Genomic DNA, 23,166 nt, shown 5'->3' on the forward strand with positions numbered 1-23,166 from the left:
CAGCTGTGAACAAACATGGTGCTTTAACGTGCAGACGAAAGCTTTCCTTAGCCAGTCCTCTCTAACTGGAGTAACCCTGGCCGCAAGGGCAGCTACTGAAGAATCACCCTAACAGTACAGCCTTTGGGTGCTGACCCACAAACCCTGTGTCTGGCAGGTGGGTACCTGAACCAGCTTCTGCCCTTGGCTGGGTGCCCCTCTCAGCAAGAACCCACAACCAGGGATGGAGGGAGGACAGAGCATCCCTGTACCCTGACAGTCCTCAGGTAGGGAGCCTCAACTGCAATGGGAAAGCGCAGAGAATGAGCGCAAGACAGCAACGCTTTGAATTTGGTTTCTGCAGGCTGCGGTCTGCAGAAACAAAAAAAAAAAAAAAAGAAAGACAAAGAAAACTTTGTCTTTCACACAAAGTTGAACCTGCTGGCGATCACCACTGTGGTGATATATCACTTATTTAAAGGTAATGCTAGTACACTGGGGCTAAGGATCAGCCTTGGTCATGGTCCAACACCAACTCTAGAGGAATTAAATATTGGAGAACAGGCACAAATGAGATAAAGACCAGGAAAAAACACAAGAAGCAAAGTTGCCTGCTGAAAGCATGCCATCTTCACTCTGATGATAAGCAAGTCCAAAGCATTCAGACATTGCAGCAAAGCTGTTACATCAAACTTCAACAAAATGCTTCAGGACTCTTGATGTTCCCTGGAGCGGTGGATTTGACTGACTTTTGCTGCTGTGCTGTATTTGTCTTCTTTACATGTTAACTCCTCAACTCAGTTCAGCAAGGTTGGGTTGGTTTTTGTGATCCCTGCAAACAATCTGATCATTTAGGTCTGCAGATCCACTAGAGCTGAGCTTTGGATGGTAAGATATGTCATTGTGGTGACAGTGCTGTAAAGAAAGGCAGATTTCAGACTATGGTTCATTTGCAGAGAAAGGAACTGTCAAAATGCAGAAATCCGTGTCTCCCACTCACATTATCTGAGATTAAAGGTAAACGCTACACAAAAAAAAAAAAAAAAAAAAAAAAAAAAAGAGTGAACTATGGCTAAAGGTCTAGGTCTTTTTGAGATTAGCAGGATTTATACATGCTTGCTCAGAGGCAGAACTGGCCGTAGCTGGTTTTCCTCCCACAGTGTTCCTGCTTTGGCAGAAAGGAGCACACTGCAGGCATGCTCTTTGGGACCTGCACCCCTCTGTCTCTGAAGGGGCTTTGTCCCTTTGTCACAGCTGCATGATTTCCTATCAGCTGTCTGACTGACTGAAAGGATGCTGCTCTGAAGTGTCATGGGGTAAAGAAGAAAGGCAGCAGGTTCCCTTCCAGAAGGATGGTGTGAGCCCTCTGCCCACAAACACAGAGCAAAGTGATAACCTGAGCCACTTTCCTAAGGTGAAGGGTAAACTGCCTGCAGACGGTGGGCAGGCCAATAAACTGGAAGTGTTTCATCGGGTCCCCTGAGCATTTTTTAAAAAAGCAGCTGCAAAGCCTTTGTAATTAAAAGGTGAGACCTGATCCTTAAGCAAGTGAGAAGGAAGACAGAAATATTGCAGTATGCGTCACTAGGTTCTAGCTCAGGTCTGCATGCACCTCTCATCTCCTTCTCCAGCAGTCTTTCTCTATAACAAGCTATATTCTACACTCTCTGTATTATATTTATGTCCTGCTTAGATTACAAGCTCCTTGAGGCAAAGCCTGTCTCTATGCTTGCACGGCTTGTGCACATTGATTATCACGGAAACCTCCAGTCATCAGTGTAACACAGACGGTATGGCAATACCTGCAGAGCTGTGCTCCAGGTCCTACCTGCTTGACGGGGGCAAACAACACACCGAGCAACCAAACAGATGAAGGGACGTAAAAAGTGATACAATTAACCACACAGGCTAGATCCTCAGCTGGATTGAATGCTCATAGTGCCATCCACGTCAGCAGAGTAATGTCATTTCATAGCAAGTGACGTCTTAACAGATTTATGAGCAGAGATGAGTGATGTGCTCACCAGTAAGCTGCTTACCAATCACGATACCATAGTCACATCCTTTTTCTGGCTTCTTTTTCCAGAGAGAAAGGTCTGTGAAAGGCTTGTTTCCCTAGCTGTGAAATCTGGAGACAAGAAAGAAATCTATGCAGTGGGTGTTCCCTTAAATATCACAATAGTCAGGCTTTGCTGTGGGACACAAAATACTCTCCAAGTTAAATTTTAGCCCTTTAAACTGTACAGCCTGAGCTCAGTGCTGAACTCATCACAGTACTTCAGCCAATGAATCTTCCAACCAGTCTAGTGTCATCAGGTTATTTATTACAATGGTCTCGTCTCATTCTGACCTCAAGGATGGATTTCTTATTTCTTTAGACTGAGTCATCTAAATCAAACTGTCCAGACACTGTTTGTACTCTGGAGAGCCCTCCCACATGCTCCTTGTGCAGGATCCCTAGTCACCCAGAAAGTTTTGTTGTTCCCGGTCCTTCCAGTGCTGGGCACTGGAAACACGCAAACCACTCTCTCCCAGAGTAAACAGCAAAACAGCAGGCAAATGGTTTGTGGCACTAAAAGTGACGAGGAAGTTTGCTTTGTGGAAATTCCATCTCCTCTCTCTATATATATACACACATACACATATATAGACACACACATATATACACCTATATAGACAAAAACAGATAGATATTTATTAGCATCTCGTTAGAAAAATAAAATATATGTTCCTCTGTATAATCATGCTGTCCATGCAGCCTTGTCCTACTCATACTAGGGGACAAACCTACAAGGGGCCTTCACCGCTTCCTTCCTCGTTCCCACATTTTTACTTGGTACAAAAATACCAGCAAATATTGTCATCAGACGTTTCTAATGTGTCCATCTATTAGGATCAAGACCGTTGTGTTTGTTCATTTCTTTTCCCTTGCTCGGGCAAGGATTTTTTTTTCTTTCTTTCTTCTAGCTAATTCCAACATTTCCAAGTCATGAGGATCTGGGACTCTCTCTCATGGGAAAAAAAAAAAAACCAACAAGCAAAAGAAATTATCTTCTCACAAGTCTTCATTTTGTGTAGAGATTTACAATAATTAAGTCAAGTAATGAAGAAGATGGACCAACCATTTACAAGAGCAAGTGCACAAGTTTTAAACTTAAGAGCTTTCTAAATGGCTCCCGTCTTTCTTTTCTTGGTGAGTTGCAAGCGCATTTTCAAAGCGACACTATTCTAACCTGGTGAAAGTAGTCATAATGAATCAGACACGAATGTGATTCATGAATGGCCAGGATATTGTTCACAGAAGTACTAACTTATAACATACGTATTTTTAAAAAAACAGCGTGTACAGGCATGTTGCATAAGACAACTGTGTGCTCTCACCTTCTGCTTACATCATTCCTCTGAGAAACCTTTTTTGTTCCATTAAAAGAGTCCCTTATAGCCAAGAAATTCCAGCCAGCTGGCTCAGCAAAAGAGACATTTCCCAGAAGTAGAGGAAGGAGAAGTGACAAAGTGGAGTCAGTTTGGTGTAGGTGTTTCCTGCAACGTTTTGGAAACATTAGTCTGTTTTGGAAATGTAAGAAGACAGCAATTTATTTTCTTCCACAATAGACATAGTATACTAATTGGCATTTGAATCTTGATTACAGCTTATAGTTGTACTGTATGAGACATCTGGAATTTCATTCTGCTACACTTTGCATAGCGTATCACTATGAAGAGGTTTACCATATAAGTAGTTTCCACTGCCCAGTTGTGTCTGGTTTTAAAAAATGGTTAAATGAAATCTATTAATTAGGTTTGACTTAGGATAAATGGACTCTGGTCAAATAACTTTAAAAAATCAAAGAAATTTTTAACTTCAAATACAAGAATGAAACAATCTCAAATTTTGGACTATTTTGAAGCTAGGTAAAATAAGGACCCAAACTGTGTAAACTAGCTAGGTTTTATAAAAGTGATGGTACACAAGTTCTGACATGATTAACTTAAATCAGAACATTTTTCAAAATTAACAAAGCTGTTGACAGAGAAATTGGGAAGGGCAGAAGGAAGTGAAATTCCCATCTAGAATTAAAGAACCTTACATTTTTAACAAAAGCAAGAAACCAAAACACAGGACACATGCACACAAACAGGATAAATCTGCCTAGGAATGGGTAGGACAGATTAGGGATTCTGAACGAGGCATCCTTCTCAAGCAAGTGCCTGAGGGATAAACAGTAGTGAGTTGGGCTCTTTCCTTCTCTTTTTTTTTTTGAGCTAATCCACTTTGTAATCCACTTTTTGGAGGAAAAAAACAAAACAAAACAAAAAAAACCCAAAGGGACTGAGGGTTGAAACAAGAACAGAGGGAGCACCCACTAACCATGGTCCCAGGCAAAACAGACAGGGCTTTCTGAAAGCAAAACAGTTTATTAATGGTTACTTAGAAGGACAAAGGGAAACAAAATCGGTTACTCGAGAGGACAGAAAGAAACAAAACCAGATTTTAAACCCGACACCTTCCCCCCCCCCTTTCCTTTTTCTCCCGGCTCTACCTCCTCCCCGCAGCAGCACAGGGGGCAGGGACTGGGGGAGTGCAGGTCAGTTCATTCCGTGCTGTTACTGCTGCTTCTTTCTTAAAGGAGAAGGAGTCCTTACACCCTTTTCCCCTGCTCCAATGGATCCCCTACCCACGAGGAAAAATCCACAAACTTCTCCAGCGTGAGTCCAGCCCACTGGAAACAATCCTTCCCCAAAGATTGCTCCGGTGTGGGCTTTACCACAGTCTCGGGTACTTAGGGAGCTGTAGCCACTCGCTCTGGCGTGGGTCATCACGCAGACTCCAGATGCCTCTCTGCCTTGTCGTGCACCCCAACACGACCATCCTCAGGCTCAGGCATCTTCTCCCCACGAACTGCGAGTGGGTCTCTGCTCCACCGAGGCCGTCCTGGTTGCAGGGGGGCAGCCTGCTATCTCACCATCAGCCGCAGGGGAAACTCAGCTCCGGCACACCTCCTCCCGCTCCATCCTCACTTACCTGGTGTCGATGCAGCCGTTTCTCTCAGATCTCAGTCCTCTCCAGGTGAACTCAGCCCAGTGGGCACCCCAGGAGTGGGGTGCCCCCGAGTTCCCCAGCTGGCTCCGCCGCCGCCATTCTCCATGGGCGGCGCCGGCCCGACACAGGCAGCTGCCCGGCCGGGAGCCAGGGAGCGGGGGCAGTGCCCTCCTCCCTTCTCTGCTCAATCCTGGGCGAAGCACCTTTTCCGGTTCCTTTGTCCCGACTTAAATAGGGCAATTCGCAGAGGCGCCCTATTGGCTCAATCCCGAGGGGGATGGCAGTCTGATCTGGTGGCCAGAACTAAGCCTAACCCGGTTCCAAAACCGGGGAGGTCGCAGGGAGCAAAACCCCTCTCCTGCCCCCAGAACCACCCCCCCTCTGACATCTCCTGTTGCTAACAAAGGGATGACAACACACAAAATGCATGGCAAGGCACGAAAAGGCAAAAATAAATCGTAATCCAAACACCGACTGTTGTAAATCACACCATTTCTCAGCTGGAGAAGTGTCCTGAACTTTCCAGACCTCTCAATGTTGAAAGTCACATGAATGTTTGTACAACTTAATTGATCACCAAATCCCTATCTGTATTGGAATATTTAGTTCTTCCAATAGAGATATGGTGTATTCCCACTTAAGAATTGTTGTCATTAGAGCTCCCCTGAGTTTTCAGCAGAAAACCAGACTACATTTAGATGTATATCCCATTTTATCTGGTATGGCTATCAACATAATTGCAATACAGTCTGAAGTTCCCTATAGTTACTCATGCACACATACCATTTCCGATATGTGCATCTGGCTTTGAGCTTTCCTCTGCCATATACAGACTGTGGTGATTTTTAACCACGATATCTGAAAACTGACCTCTTTCTAATTGCAAATGCTTCATGCACTGGCCAAGTCAGCAACAGATACTTAAAAATAATATGAAATTACTCTCAGCTGCTCAAGCAACAGCATAGCAGGACATGTTTGACCTAGGAAGGGCAAGGCAAAATGGCTTTTGGAAGTTTATCATTTAAGAAGTGAACCACATTCCAGACTAGACTTCTCCTTGAGAATGGAACTCAGCAGTGATCACACTGCCACACTCTGCTTTCAGTAGTTCTTAAAAGAGCATGAACTTTTAAAACAAAACAAAACAAAACAAAACAAAACAAACCTCCACCAATTCTTTTAGCAAAGGTGACCTGCTATTTAGATAATGAGTATCATGTCATGTTTGTGTTGCCTTCCGTGACATAAACCAGTGATGCTGGAGTCATTCACTAAGGTAGCTCATGAGAAAAGCTAGGCATTTCAGGAGGTTTGAGTTTATAGTTTTTGATGTAGCTTTTGAGATAGGTTTACAGCTGTTGTCAGAGGTTCTAAATTAAACTAAGACCATCTTAAGGAGCCCATGCGGCAGAGGTGCTAACTTGAACAACTCATTGAAGAACTCGTCTGAGTTCTACTGCTTGAAATTTAAGCTGTAATTTCAATTGAACATTATACAGTTAATCATACTCTCTAGCCTTTTCTGTTGTCAGAGCCCAACATGCTGTTTGAAAACTGCACTATTACCCAGTGAAGCTGTCTGTATATCCCTTTAGTGGACAGCACTAAGAGAACACAAGGCATTATTATCAATTTATAGAGAGGACAGATTCTGCCTTGTGATGCCCTCTGCACTAAGGACTCCTCTGCTTCCAAAGAGCTGTTAGCGTGTGGCTTAGCAATAGTAAAACTATTAGTGACCGAACATTTCCAGCTGCTGGTGGGGATGATTATTTGTAGTTGCAAATATGTTTTGCAGGCATCATATGATAGTTTAGAACATCTTTCATGTTTCTGCAAAAAAGCAACAGAGCCTTTATCAACTCCAGAATAAAATAATCAGTTACATGTATGATAAGAAATTATGAAAACAGGAGTTGTCAAAGAAACAGCTATTAGACTTTGGGACAGCAACCAGTCAGCCACACATACGAGCTTCCAACTTTTGCTCTTGGAGAACAGTCAGGCTTTTCTCAAAAGCCATACTTGTGAACTTTGTGGTGAAAATGTGCAGGAAATGCTGCATTATTGCAAATACTTTTGACAACAGTGTAAATATGATAGTGTTTGAAGGCACTGGAGATGGCAAATCTCTGCCTCTTTTCTAAATGGCCACTACAATGTTCTCAAGATGCTAGAAGCAAAGTGCTTTCAGGGCACAAAGCCAGTTCATTTGAAAGGAAAATCTCTCCATTAAGTATTTAATACACAGAGGGAGCAATATTGGGAAATACTATTTGGGCATTAGACCTTCACATTTTGCCTAGTCATGAGAACTTATTGCTGCCACCCAGGGAGAAAAGCAGTCTTTCAGTTGCTAAGAGAAAGGAGTGGCTGAGCTAAGCTGAAGAGGTCTGGTAAGAGCAAAGCAACAAACAGCAAAGCTTTAGAGGACATCCACGTGCATATCAGTGAGGGAACATCCACGTGCATATCAGTGAGGGAGTCGTAAGCAGAGTTTTGTGCACTGCCGATCAGCTCTTCTGTGCCTCTACTATGGTGTGACGAAGAGAGACTCGGCTACGAGGTTCAAGCGAACGGTTCATTCGCCCTGCGCTTACGGGTTTGACTGTAAGGTCCAAGATAACAGTTTACTCGAACTGCACTTGCGGATTCAATACACCACTATTGCAGGTTTTTATGGATACAATGTAGGAATGCACTATTGCAGCACACAAAAGAGACGACACCCAAGCGCACTAGACTTAAAGTATGCTAAATAATCACTTACTCCTCCAGGTAAGGGCTCTCGATCCCAGGGAAGTTACCTTGCCCGGCGTACCGATCAAGGGGGGAAGAATCTCCTCACAGACCAGCTGTGTAGTTGGAGAAGCAGCTCCCGATTCCCAACCCAACTCATAGGGCTTTTATCCCCTGATTAATGTGACTGTGTAGGTACTATGCCTGAGGGGGTCTTTGGGGGCGTGACAGGGAGTTTCCCCTTATCGATCGTCTGAATACACAAAGTTGTCTGAGTACACAAAGTTGCCGGCTGAAGCAGAAACCTTCCAGCTTCCCTTTACCTTATCTCAGGCAACTGGACAATGGTTGGATTGAGACTTAGGGCATATTCTTTGTTGAGGGATTTCAAGGCTCAAATCAAGTTTTGGTTCATTGTATAATGCAGCACTGACTCATCAGACAACTCAGGGATGAGCTATCTACACAGCTCCCCGTGGGTCGTCTCTGCCTCAAGGCAATACAAAGTTGGGTTGCTTCTACAACCCTCCTGTGTCACCTGTACGCTGGGCATTGAGTCGTCTGTGTGCTGGGTGTTGCTGAAAAACTTGATTTGGATCTATGAGCCGGATGATCCATACACTATGGCAAGGAAAGTAAAGGAGCATCAGTTACTACATCTTCTTGGGGAACAGAATTGCTTCAGGACTTACAGTTTTTTTCTCCTTTTATTCCACCTCCGTTGCTCTATTAATATCATCCAGTGCTTTCTGCAAGATATTCCTGTTGTTCTCTGTAACGAGGATATCAAGCAAACTATGCCATTGGCATACTTCATCAGTGCTCTCCCACCTTTCATACTGAGATCAGGCCTCTAATTATTTAATTAGTTGAACCCCACCAATTCTGAGAGCCTACGCTAGGAACAGTTCCTCTAGCCCATCTCTCAAAAACTGTTGTCGGCCAGTTCACACAATCGAAATTTACCTATTTCTTTTCCAGCTTAGCTGTTTTCAGCATGGTACTTGTAGTGGTTCTGATCTATCTGAGGTTTCAGGAAAGGTTGTTTTCAAAAGCAGGAAATTCTACTTTAACAAAGAAATATAATCTAGCTGCACAAGCTACTCATGATAAAATCACTAACATTTTATTTCTTTATCACTGGATATAGGTTACCTTAGCGATTCATTGGGTTCAGGACATTGTCTGCCACTTGATAGATGCATTGTTCTGTTTGATACCATCAGATCTGCCATTTCACATGACATCAGACTCCTGCAATGGATGTTAAATGAGTCTCACAACATTAGTGCATTAAGCTCTTTGAGTTTTGCAGTGGTGATGGAGTACAGCAATCCCTTGTGATGCACCAGAGAATTCCCATGATGCCTTCGGCTTTCCCAGCAGTCACTGCCACCCAACAGGGAGCCCTGTGTGGTTCCTGGTGCCAAAGCATGCTCCTTTCACACCAAACAGAGCTTTTGCTGCTTCTCTCCCTGTACAAGTGTGCAGTTAGGCTCACTCCCATCCATCGCTGTTGGCAAGACAGTGCAATGAGGGAGATATTATCAAGCTAGGCAGTGGGCAAGCTAGGCACAGGAATAAATTATGTTAATAGATTACCATTTTCTCAGCAACAGATCTAATGTTGAGTGCAAATTCTGCAAAGACGAAAAATGTGAGCAGAACATTATCTGATCATTGCCCCTGTTGGCAGGAGGCCTTTCAGCTAATGACAGAAACTAGTGAGCTTTGTCAGTCTAAGCAAAGGAGACCAAGCTGTGGGTTTATTTCACCCGTACTACAAATGAAGTGTATTGTCATTCTTTACTCATTTCTACCTAGCAATAATCAGGGTCCCAGACATCACTATCTCCATCAGGCACATTTTCGTTCCTCTCCACCTATGTGACTTGCAAATTTGCAAGAGTCCCTGACCTACATTTGCCGTCTTCATCTCTCCATTCTCCTCAGTATCTCCACTGTCTGTGCCTTTCAGAAAGGAAGCCACTCAGTCTGAAAGCTGGGCTGAGTGGGAGTCTTAAACCAGTGCATTCAATGATGTATCGTACCCTAGCATTTTTTTAAATGCCTGTCTAGCAGGCAGCATTCCTGCTTATGTTATTGCTGTAAGCTAGTGCTTGCCCTCAAAGGCACCAAAGAACTTGAGAAAAGAAAGCCAAAAGCTTGATGCCATTTGCAAATTTTGACCCTCTACCCTTTACCCAAAATGAAATATAAAACATCATATTGGACCAAATATGAAGATCAAGTAAACAAAACCCAAATGAACAGAAGTCAGACATGGCGTCAGATGGACCGCAAGCTCAACAATACACTCAGAGCTTTCTGAAAGCATATGCTCTCAACAAAGCCCAAAGTACCAATGTGCAAAACTAGGCTGACCCAATAGCGTATATACAGGAAAACACAAAGCACTGGTAAGACGAAGTGTCAGAAGTGTGATAAGCACATGTATAGGCATGATAGGTCTCACTCTGTCTCTGAAAGAGCAGACATAGTCTCTGAGTCTCCTAGCCAAACCTGAACCATAGGCATGGGGTGAATCTTGGACTGTGACAACCAGCCATGGTCCCCATGAAAAAGTTCTCAAAGAATAACTCATTTGTGTGACTGTTCTTCACTTCTGCAGTGCTTTCACAGACCCACACCTATTGCAGCTGCTAGATTTCTCTGTCTCCTGACCCTAACTCTAACTCGAACCTAAATGCTAGTTGTTTGCTAAGCTTTGGACAATGAGCACTCATGGTTAACCTTACCTATTCTTGTATGGGGAATGCCAAAAAGAGTACAATCCTGCCAGCCTTGCAGAGTGAGTTTGTGGTCAGTTTTCTCCTGTTTGAACATTTTCCTTCATATGTTTCCTTGAACAAACAGACTACAATACACACAGAAAACATACAGATTCAGCTGAGACTTTAGTGCATAGTGTGAGAGTAACGTGTCTTGCTGTAAGAGAATCAGAAAGTTATTATCTTGGTTCAGGGAGACACAAAACTACTCAAGACTCCTGACACCACGTTCTGGAGCAGAGTTTCTTTAAGTGTAAGGGAGCAGGAATAGGGGGGGGTCCATGAAGATTAAGCTCCTGGAGAATTAGAGAAGATTAAAGAGACTTGAGAACAGCAGCAAGAAATTCAGTATTCATGAGGAGAGAGACGGAGTTGGACATAAACCTCTCAATTGGTAATATTTTCTAAAGATGGAAGAATCAGATTCATGTCCCTGCTTCAACAATTATTTAAGTATCTATACTCATTTGAAATAGCTTCGTAAAGAGAAATAGTCTCAATCAACATTCTTCAATAATTTTGTGACCTCTTAGTATATAGGCAGGTGGATCATGCAAGTTCCAGATTTTGTTCCAAGTTAAACAGAATGGAGACTTGGAAATCGGTTTCTCATCTGTCCAGTGACCATAAGAGAGGACCAAATTGGCTTATGCTTGGTTAACACTTAGATTTAAGAACATCACATACTTCATTTCTTCATAGGCGTATACAATGTTGAGAAAGCTGGGGATGGAGAAAAAAGATAACTTGATAAATCAGAACAGCTTAAACTTTCTCAAACAAGGTGTTTGAACAGCAGAAATTGAAGTGTGTGCTGAGAGGGGGAGAAAGGCAGCGATCATCTCTGTTTCCAGAGTAGTTTGATAGATTTTGAATTCACCTTCTTTCTCTGCTTGTGAACTACATTGGTAAAAGTTGCTGGATGTGTACAGGAAGTTCTACTGTGTTTACTGATCCAACATGTACAATAGGGAAAGGAAAAGCTGCACAGCATTAACGTAATAGAAATCTCCAGGAAAACAAAACTTTAAACCAGTTATTCAGGTCTAAATTTAACTTAGGGAAATGTTGCTGTGAGCACATCACTATGTACGGGTCTTATATGTATCAATTTTTCAATTCTTGATGGCGCCATAGTTACAGACCTAATTTACTTTTATTGCAAAACACTTTCAAATATTAGCAGAAGATTTATTGTGAAAAAAACTGCTGAGAGTTTTAACCTTGTATTTCATTCCTTCATCCAAACTGCGCCTTGTTATGATATGCTTCAAAACAACCCTAGAACAGTATTCAAGGGATTTGACATTTTCTGCTATTTATTTGCTTATACCCTTCCCTTTTTAATTTACTGAAGCTTTGATGCAGCCTTTCTCTGCAAGAGGAATATTCGCACCCAGTGTATCATCAACAGCAGTGCTTTTCTGGGATAATTTTTGGAATCCAGAATCTATGAAAGTTTTCCATACCAGAGGAATTACACAGGTCCAAAGAACAGCTAAGTGAACTAACACATTCAACAAAACTGCAACTAAATCTTTAGAGCACTTTGATTTAAGAAGTACCAGACAAGTGTGCCCAAGCTGACCATCTAGCCCTTGTGCTCACCATTGACTGGGAGTAAGTCAGGTAACCTCAGAACAGCTCATCTGATAAATTTTCACAGGAAAAAAGATTTCTGAGAGACTAAATCCACTAACATTTGTAAATTACTTTCATTAAAATTATTGCTAATGAACAATGAAATAATACATGGCATTTATAAATATTACAATACAAATGCCAAATTATCAGAGCTGTATGGTATTACATTTCTGACTAAACGTGTCTTTTCTCTCCTCTGTACTTCAGAGAAGGAAGAGGAATATATTTATACAAGGAAAGTGGTTAATTTAAAAATCTGCTGAACATTTCTAGCTTATGCTGCCCTTGAGATAGTTATGAAAGGCTAAAATATGGATGGGTTTCAAGTCAGCTTTGAGGAATATAGAGTTCTCAGGAGTTAAGAAGGTGATGAACGTGCAGATTTTTAAAAGGTCAGAAAGTCAGAAAAAAAATTAGTATAGAGAGGCAGGCTTGTTTTCCCCCCCTGTTGTTTTACCAAATAGATAATTCCTTTTGTCAGAAGAAACACAAGACAGTAAAAATAATTTTTTTTTTTTCTAGCTCATCTGCTTTAGCTGTTGCCAAGGTAGCACAGAGCTTTACCCAGCATTCCTATTCTCCCAAAACACAAGAAGCCAGAATTTTCCTTAAAAACAACACTAAGCCAAGGTCCAATACCTTTAGAACTACATCAGACTCTTAGTCATATCAAATACGGACCCAAGCCTTCTTTATTCTATTTTTTGAATACTTAAAAATCAGAAACTTATATTTTAAACCATTTCCTCTGCAAAAAAACCAGCAGCTTCTCTTTTTGAGCTCCTAAAACCTGGACTCTTTTGACAGACTAATTCCCAGGAAACTGCTTTCCTTATCTTCCTTTGCTGTAATTCTATATTTCATTTTACAGCTATAATGCTCCATCATATAGTCTTTACAATGCTCTGTTAAGCCCAAAGATTTGCTAGTTTCACAGTGGAGTTATGCCCCCCACTCTCCAATCCTAGTGCTGATATCAAGGGGCAAAGTTGCCCCTGCAATGTCTGGGGATGCTTCAGAAACTCCAGGGTGTCTTGCTTGGCTCCAGAAGACCACACTTCTCAGAGGTCCTGTATTATATACCAACCCCATGCAAACATCCTAGACACCCTGCACTTTCCAAAACACTTGTATTCAAGCACCTGAATTGCCTCTCAAACACCTGGCTGCTTCTCTCCCTCAAAATCACAGAATTTTTTTATGTCCTCTATATACATTGAATGAAGTCCCTCAGGACTTCTCTGAAAAGAGAAGCAAAACTCCCCATTGTTATGCCAGATCATGTTGTCAATGAATGTAGATTTCTGTTTTAATTTCCTATGCATCCCTCCTGCTCCACTGACTTCATGTCTCTGCTTAAGTCTCTCAGATGTCTCTCTTCCTCTCTCCGGGCTCTTATTTCTTTTCTAGCCACCGAACGAGATAACTGAAGCAACATAAAGATTAGAAAGGTAAATGGAGCAGTACATACATGTTGAAAAATATGTCCAACAGCCCAGTGCATCACATGGCAGCCTAGATGCAGGAGACTAACTCAGCATGTTTCAGTCACCAGTGTTGACCTCTCAACTCCTGTCTGCAAGGCTCTGCTCTCCTGGCATTCAGGCTACCTTCTACTTTCCACTGAAACCCTAGATAACGCAAAACAACTTTTCTCCAGTTCCTTCTGTGATTTGGAGGAGCCAATTTTGTGTCCCAAAATTAAAAAAAATAAAAATTACTTTAGTAAAAGCCAATTTCACAGTGCTTTCAATAAAATGTCCATAGCTTCATGAAGAAACTAGGTGAGCTAGGAAACTCCAGCAAGTTAGGACACTCACTGCTGAAATTCAGCTTTTGTTTGTTGGCCTTAATCCAACTGGAAGTTTCAATTATTAGCACAAGAAGCACAATTTAAGGGATTTAGGATAATCCAGATTGGAAGGGACCTCCAGAAGTCTCTAGTCCAACCTCTTGCTCAAAGGTAGGTCAGCTGTGAAATCAAACCATGCCACTCCGGGCTTATCCAGCTGAGTCTTTAGAAGCTCTGACGTTCACAAGGTTGAAACTGAATGATTGAGTGGCTGGAGAAACTTGACGATCCTCTTGTTTCAATCCTGGAACAGGCTCTAATCTCTTCGTTCAGATTAAATAGAATGATTGCACTAAAGCTGGTCTTCCAGAATGGAAGCAATATCAAACTTTGGTGACATTTATATAATTTTGGAGTGCACTGTTAGTAGAGAAGTTTCAAAAATATTGACGGCATCAAGTCAGAGGTCAAATATGGATTGCGACTCAAATACCATCACCAAATCTGGACTAAATCAAAACAGTGTTCATAATGAGATGGGCTCTTTTTCATATACAAATGTTTTGTGTTCAGTACTTGTCTTTGAACCAGTTCATACCTTCCTCCTCCTACCAGCTCTCACAGCAGTCCAGCTGTTCTGTTCTTCTCCATCTCAGTTATAATTATTTCACACATAAATAATACCTTTTTTCAGAATCATCATAGTTATTAAGTGGGGTATAGAAACAACACTGAAAGATAACATCCCAAGTTATTTGGGGATAAAAAGTATAGGATTTTTTAGGAAAAGTATAATACTGGAGAGCCTAAAGTGAGCACTGTCAAGATTTCCACTTGGATAAAAATATGTTATGCAAAGTTTTTTATTGCACTTGATTGGGCTTGTGCTCTTTCCACACCTTTCTGTAGCGGATTGCAATAGACTATTGGAATTGAGTGGCTTCACCTCCCACCCAGGGGGAAAAATTAATAGCCTCTTCTCACAACTTTTTTTTCCATTTTTCCTGACATCATTGATATAAATGCCCTTAATGATAACTGAAGGGTAGTGGCTGTCCTTCCATGGTGTGCTTCAAGATTACGCTCCAAAGGGTCTCTAAAAAGAGGTAACTCCTCTGTATCTTTTCTTTAATGCCTTAATTTCTGACAAATTATGAAGTTCTTTGTGTTTAAAATATTTTTTTTTCTTTTTCAAGGTTATTTTTGTCCCAGTCAAGTTCCTCAGTCTGGTTCAACATGAAGCCTCATGAACTGCAAGGGCAGCTGTAGAGTGGAAAGAGACAGGAATGAAGAACAGGAAATGTTTAAGCTAACTACCACAAAAAATGTCTACTGATCTACAACCTCAAATGTGCTAAAGCCCATTAGAGATTCATTATACAAAGATTGGAAATTAAAAATTCAAGTCATGAGGTCAGTAGAAGCAGAATGTTTAGGAATGTTTCTGACACTTCGTCTCTCTCTCCAAAATATGAATGCCTCCTCAGTAAAACAAAATTAGAAAGACATTCTGAGTAACTTTCAGAGCACATTTCAGAGATGCCACAAGAGCCACATGATATTACCTTTGATATTCAGCCAGATAAAGACACAAATTGAACCCTTTCTAAGACCAATGAGAGGGGTACAAGCAGTCCCACTTTGTTTGGATTAGATGGAAACAAGAGACTCAGTGCACTGAGGATAGATGACCAAGATGCTTTTTTGGCGTAGCAAAGGTTGAAAGAAAAGCAGGTTGAAATAGAAGCTTTGAAAATAAGCCTTATGGAGAAGGTATATAATTTATAAGGAGGATGTCTTGCCTGTATTCTTGTTGACACTAAATTCCGAAAATAAGAGTCCATCACAGAAGATGACCTCAATCTTCTAGTACACCTTTGGGTTCTTGCTGAGCAATGCCTCTGCTAATGCTATCCCATCATGTGTGCTCCAGGCCTGGTAGACCTGTAAGTGTGGAGCTAAAGGAGAAAATATGCATTGAGATTGTTTTGTTATAATCTCTTACTAAATAAAAACCTCCTTTTCCCTCGCAAACATTGTCCTGGAATCAAACTCTCTGAAATCTTTAAAATGAAACCTACCGCTCCTTGGCCAGTAAATACGTCAGATGGTCAAAATGAGGCAGTTCAGCGCAAGTTCTGCAGCCTCTTAACAACTTCTTGAGTCAATCAGGTTTAACCTCCAACCTCCTGAGAAAGCAGAAGTCAGCAGACGCAGGCTTCTCTGCATGCACTGCACTGCGGAAAGACTGCCCATACCTACGGCAACTTTTAAACTCCTGCTATTTCTCATCTCAGTCACAGCAGATCTGCCAGGCAGGTCTGTTGCATTTACTGTAGCTTCTGCACTAGCACGAAGAAGCAAGACTGCCAGACTAACAGGCACCACCAGAGGACACTTGGCTGCCCAAGCTGGGCTCAGAGATGTTCAGGAGGACAAGCCCACACAAAAACACACAGCATCAAAGCAGGCTTGGCCCTGCACAGGAACAGAGATTAGAGGAGTGGCAATGGTAGGCCTTGGGTGTTTTTCTATTTCTTCTGTATCTGAACCGTCTTCTAAAAAAGCTCATGACAGAAGTGAGCTAGTGCCCCTCTCAGCTTGCTGCCAGTCACTCAAAACCGCACTTGTCCTCCCAGTCTTTCCACTCCTCTGAGCCATCAACACCCACCTGTATATGAAGCTGTATGTATGTATAGCAAGCCAGATGTACGTGTCTGAAAATGCTGGTGGCACTTAAAACAAATCAGGTAATAATAAATCCTGTTAAGGATGCTACAGACTGGATATCATATCTAGTCTTCACAAGGCACATCCCTTATTAAAGTAATCCCTGAAATAAACAGAAAACTAATCTGCTCTCTAGGCAATCTTCATCATGAATGATCATATATCATAGAAATCCCTCAATTGGAGTAGAAGACTAGTGGGGCCTTGGGCCTGCTCTGTTCTTTGTCCTTGCAGATTAGACTATCCAGGTTAACATCATGACTCTGTACACTTTTTAATATTGCACCAGTTGCTCCTGCAAACCACATTATAGGGGTCAACATCACAACAAGCTGAATGTTTATCCGTATAGACTGCAACTCTTGTTCCTGAGGTTTGAATTAGCAAGGTTAATATTATGACAATTGAGTATATACTTAATTACAAATTTCACAGCTTATTTCTACAAAACTTGTACCAGCAAAGTCACAACAAGCTTAATATATGCATTAAAAAGTCCCTCCCTTGCTCCCATAGAATAGATTATTGGCATTAATATTGAAATATTCTGAATATCTATTACACATTTCAGGTCTTTTTCCTCATAAAACATATAACCAAGATCATCATAACAGTTTATGATACAGACTTTATCACTAGACATTCTCACTATGTCTTAGCATACAAGCAAATGTTGCACATAGTACAAGCAATGTTTAACACCTCTAGTGGAGTGGTGGTAATAGATTCATGAGTCCAATAGCTGTACGGCTTCATCCAGGACCAAACAGGTTGTCAAAAATGTTCACCTACTGCAGCATAGGCATTTTGCTGTTTGGGAGTAAAGCAGCACACCAAATGCCCTAGCTGTCCTGGAGCTTGCTCACATCCAGTAGCAGTATTAACTGAGCTCTGACGTTTTTGCCCAGCACTTGAATTCCTTAGCTTGTAGCTCTTGATCCCTAAGGACTTTTTGTCCCACTTTATCATTTCATGCTTCTTTCTTTCCAGAACATCCCCTAAATCCTGGCATGTACATCTGGTTTATACAACACAGAATGAATCATAGAATGGTTTAGGTTAGAAGGGACCTCAAAATCACTTAGTTCCAATCCCCTGCCGTGGGCAGGGACACCTTCCACTACACCAGGTTGCTCAAAGCCTCATCCAGCCTGGCCTTGAACAATTCCAGGGATGGGGCATCCACAACTCCTCTGGGCAACCTGTTCCATCCTTCAACACACTCAGAGGGAAGAATTTCTTCCTTACATCTAATCCAAATCAACCCTCTTTCAGTTTAAATCCATTGCCCCTTGTATTATCACTTCACACTTTGTGAAATCCTCTCCAGCTTTCTTGTAGGCTCTCTTTAGGTACTGAAAGGCTGTTAGAAGATGTCCCCGGAGCCTCTCTTCTCCAGGCTGAATAGCCCCAACTCTCTCAGCCTGTCTTCATAGCAGAGATATTCTAGCCCTCTGATCATATTCATGGCCCTCCTCTGCACCCACTTCAACATGTTCTTCTATGTTGGGGGCCACCAGAGCTGAATGTAGTATTCCAGGTAGGGTCTCGCGAGAGCAGAGTAGAGGGGCAGAATCACCTCCCTCGACCTTGCTGGCCACGCTTCTTTGGATGCAGCCCAGGATACGGTTGGCTTTCTGGGCTGCAGTGCACATTGCTGGCTCATGTTGAGCTTCTCATCCACCAGCACCTCCAAGTCCTTCTTTCAGGGTTGCTCTCAATACATTCTCTGCCCAATCTGTACTAGTTCGGGAATTAGGAGAGGAAAACTTTGCTATAATTTTTTGTGTCCTCTGAAATCAAGGAGAATGGGGAACATTTCAGAAGACTAGAGAGGGCAAACCCCCATACCTATCTTTAAAAGGCACACATAGCAGGACCCAGGGATATACAAACTTGTCAATATCTCATTTAAGTATCTGGAAAACATGATAGTAAAATATTAAATAATCAGTATATCCACATACAAAAGATAATAAAGAATAACAAAGTGATAGAGAACTGCCAACATAAAATTGTCAAGAATAAAGTTGTGTCAGACTAATCCAATCTGGCCTAATGGATAAAGCAGGAGCAATAGATCAGGCATAGCTGGGTTTCAGTAGGTTTTTGGTATTGTCCTATATTCCATTGTGATGAATATGAACAAATAAATGGCAGAAAGATGCACTATAGGTGCAGGTGCTCTGCTATGCTGGAAGGGCTCAAACAAAGTAAGATTTCTAACCAAAGATTTACAACCTACAGTAGTTGTTTGCACCTGGAGAGGAAAAGAGGACATAAGTCAGAATATCGGCAATGTTGCATAGCATGTGCTGTGGACATTTGCTTTCAGTATAGAACAACTAAATCCACATCCAGTAGACATACAAGGTTCAAATAACCAGTGTTACCAAAAGCATAGATCACTGGAGGGGTGTCTAAACATGCAATGCTGTGTAATAAGAGGCTCCATCAACTCATTCCCCAGATTCTGGTTGAAAACGTTCAGAAATCAACAGGATAAAAGTGTCTCAAGGTTAAGGTGTTTCTAACAATGACAGGGTTAATGAAGAGGCAGGACAGAGGATGGAGTTGTGTTCCTGCAGTTAGATAATGGGCTTGAAAATTTGATGTTTTGAGAGGATGAACTTGGAGCATGAGAATATTTATGTTGTTACTCAGTTTATGCAAATACTGTCCTTTGTTCAAGTTATGAAGGATTGGAAACATGTTGCTGACATTTTGTTTTGTGCCCGTTAGTCCATTTTTAAGTTTCTTCTTAAGCCTTATCTTTCAAGTCTTTCTCAGTCTCACTTGCCTGTTTTATCCAGTTGACCTGTCTGCCTAACATCTCTGTTCTAAATTTTACAGTATAGAGAGAGTCTCCTTTCTTACTGTCTTTACTGTAATTAGTAAAACGTGGTCTTCATCGTTGCTTTTCGTTCTCAAGCACTACAGTGCTTAATTAAATCTAAGAACACAAAACAAGACCACCATATTTCAGTAATTCTGCATCCAGCAGCCATATGTCTATAGCATTTTGAGCTCTGACACTTATCAACCAACAACTCCTGTAACCAGAGTACGAATTAAAACCCCATCCTTTCAGGGATTACAAATGTGTCCCCTTTTACTGCCAAGTTACCAGCTGAAGCAGACAAATGTCTTAATTAAAAATACATCTGAGAAGCTTCCAATCAACCATAATATAAACAGTGGTATTTTAAAGACCTCGAAAAAGGCAAACAATATTTCCATCACCAGCCCAGAGAATTATATGTACAGATCTGGGAAGCCAGTCTGTATTTGAATAATATCTCAGGATTCATTATCTCAGATCACAACAATAAAACCACAGTTAACATTTTAACATTACTAAGTGGATGCTGGACACAAATTCTGTTGTTGTTAGAAATTTAAGCACATATCTGACATTTATGCAAGAAACTAACTCCATGTAAGACTCCAAGCTATTCTGACCTGTGGAATATTTACAACACAACACCTGGTTTCAGACTCTGCTCTTGCACCCAAATTGCTCACTGCAGCTTCAGGCAGGTCTTTGCTTACATGACGGCCACCGTCTTTGCAAACTGCCAGCCCACCCATTGTGGACCTATTAAAACCAAGTTCCCTTACAAAGGTTAACCATTGATCTCTTCTGTGACTTGCTTGCAGAAAGATTGTAACACAGAGACAGAAAGGCACAGGTGATTCCCATGAGAAACTGAGAAAGCCTCACCGCTTGCAAACACTGATCCTTGCTCCTGCAGCTTCCTCAGTGCAAACTAGAGCTGCAAATTAATGTCTGCTGTGACAGTCATAACATTGGGGAAAAAAATATGGTATTGTGTGGGGAAGAAGGACCACTGAATTCCACCCCGTTCTTGCCTTACAGGAGAGAGTGTGAAATGTTGAGGGACATGCCACAGAACTAGTGCTTAACAAGGAGCAACACAAGCTCCGAGTTATGTCTGTCCTTTAGGAGGCTACGGTTATTGATATCCAAAGGTGAGAAAAGAAGGTAACGATCAACCTCCTCAAATAATTAAAAAAGGGTTAGTGCATCTTGGTTCTAGTGAATAAAGGCTGGTAAAGGTTCTCTTCAGTTAACCTGTTGGCTACAATGTCTGCTGTTGCTTTATCCTCTCTGTTTCACCCACTTAAAATTGGTCCACACAGTCCGTAGCGGTTCAGTCTGTGAAACTCTCTACGAGTATGCAGGGTGTCTACGAGAAAGCAACCAGGAGAATTGTAAGCCTGTTTAAAGCTGCACTTTTTAAGACAGTAGGAAAAGTAGAGCCAGCTTTTTCTTATTGTATCTCTTGCAGCAAAGAGCTAGATGTAGCAATCTCAATGTCATCTTCTTATTTTTCTCTGCACAGAAATGGTTTCCATCACAAATGAAAATGTTACACAATTTTTACAACATCATGGCCACCAGGAGCTCACAGTCAGTCTGGCGAATTTCCACAATAATTCAGGAGTGCATCAGCTCAATCAATGTATTAGTCAGATGTATGGAAATGGCTACAGGATTTTCAGCCTGCATTCCTCTGGTTTATATTTATTCTGGGAGCAATAGAAAATCCTTTGTCCTCATCGTCCTGTGCTTCCACACGAGTTGCTGTCAGTGGCTGAAATTTACCTGGCAAACATGGCATTTGCTGACCTGATGTTAGTCTGTGTTTTACCCTTCTGGGCCATTAATATTTCTAATAACTACCATTGGCCTTTTGGGCCTGTTCCTCTGCAAAGCTGTCAACATAATGAGTAACATGAACTTTTATTCTAGTATTTATTTCCTGACACTAGTGAGCATCGACCGCTATCTGGCCTTGGTGAAAACCATGTCTCTTGGACGGATGCGACGTACTGTCTGTGCCAAATGGAATAGCTCATAGTCTGGACATGTGCGTTGCTCATATGTTCACCTACAATGATGTCAGAAATTTAGAGTATTACAAAGAATACAACATAACAGCCTGCCTTCTTGTTTATCCAGCCAGCTACTGGGTGCCTGCAAACAACTGTTTGCTTAATATTGTGGGGTTTGTGATCCCGCTCTGTGTATTACCTATTGCACTACGGAAATCATCAAAGCCCTGCGAAGCAGTGAGCTACAAAACAGAAGTTAGTCCAGACAGAGAGGAAAGCCACCATGCTGGTCCTTGCTGTGCTCTTGCTGTTATCTTTTGCTGGCTTCCATTCCAGATCAGCACATTCATCGACACAATCCATTACTTCATGCCTACTTGGAAATGCCTGGAAGACATCAATGACGTAGTGACTCAGGTAGCTACGTACTGTGCCTTTAGCAACAGCTGCCTGAACCCAGTCCTGTATGTAATAGTTGGGAAGCATTCCAGAAGAAGGCTGCAGAATTCTACCAAGACTGTTCCAAAGAGCTGCAGAAAATCACGGTCTGTACAGACGGAAAAACTCCCTGGACACTTTAAGAACTTCCATTTCAAGTGAAATATCCAAGGAAAAAGTCTGTTTTCCCATTACCACAATAGCACAATTTGTTCTTTACATGAAAAAAGCCTTGTAACAGATCAGTCTCCACTAATATCCATCTGCTACTGGTCCACAATATAACATGTGGTGGTATTCATCATTTGTGGGAAACCAACAGTTTGATCTTAATGGAAACTCCATACAGAGACCTACTTCTAATGTATTGGACATTTTTCATGGTTGAATTCTACTTTGTAGCATATTTACATTTTCATGGCTGAATAATATTTGATGCATGTATCATTTGAAATGTTTGCATTTCTAAGGTGTACATATAGTTCTCTGAACAGAGCCCTAGTATAAAAGCTGTCGTCAGGATTGGTGCAACTACTTATGGTACCCATACAGTTTGTTAGACTGGATTTTGATAGGAGGGGCTTGTTCTGAGTACATTCTGGTAAATGAATCCTGTGGGGACTATTATTCAAGTCGATTTTTAGGTGTGGCCATCTTCTGGGCTTTTATTTTCTCCGTTCAGTGATCCAAAACCATTTTGATTGTTTGATTGATAAGCTGTGCCTTTTTGCAACTGCTCTGCTCCAGGCTACATCAGCTTGTATGTATGGAAAATAGCTCAAAAAAGATAAAGCAGCCAGTGGAAGGATGGCTGCAGCCAGCTGCATGAGTTTTCTTGTAGCAGGAGGTTCTTCACCCCTTCTCTGTGGGGATAAAAGCATTCACTCACTCCTTTTGAGTGAGTAAATGTTATTACATTCATACCTACGCTTCAGCTCAGAGACTTAGTTTGCAAATATTTACAACAGCATAATAAATATTTGTAATGTACTTAATGGAAACATAAGAGCTCAGCACTACTGGTATAATCTCACAAGTAGAAGAAACAGAATATGAAGAAAGCATCACCTAACTGCCTTAGAAATCTAACTGAAGCTAATAGGAGTCTTGAAAGTTCAGAGTGTTCAAGAATGGCCTTTCAAACTCTA

General features: G+C 41.6%; 1 protein-coding gene across 1 annotated transcript; it reads left to right on the top strand.

The window, feature by feature from the left end:
• Nucleotides 1–21,089: 21,089 nt before the first annotated feature.
• BDKRB2 (bradykinin receptor B2) lies at nt 21,090–22,221 on the top strand. Its single transcript, XM_009987863.2, is given in 12 exon segments — nt 21,090–21,213; nt 21,216–21,290; nt 21,293–21,331; nt 21,334–21,446; nt 21,448–21,595; nt 21,598–21,645; nt 21,648–21,770; nt 21,773–21,823; nt 21,826–21,888; nt 21,891–22,141; nt 22,143–22,181; nt 22,183–22,221. Coding segments are annotated over 12 exon segments (1,113 nt in total).
• The last annotated feature ends 945 nt before the right edge of the window (nt 22,222–23,166 follow it).

The sequence above is a fragment of the Tauraco erythrolophus genome, chromosome 6 (genome assembly GCF_009769465.1).
Source record: "Tauraco erythrolophus isolate bTauEry1 chromosome 6, bTauEry1.pri, whole genome shotgun sequence".
Lineage (NCBI taxonomy): Eukaryota > Metazoa > Chordata > Aves > Musophagiformes > Musophagidae > Tauraco > Tauraco erythrolophus.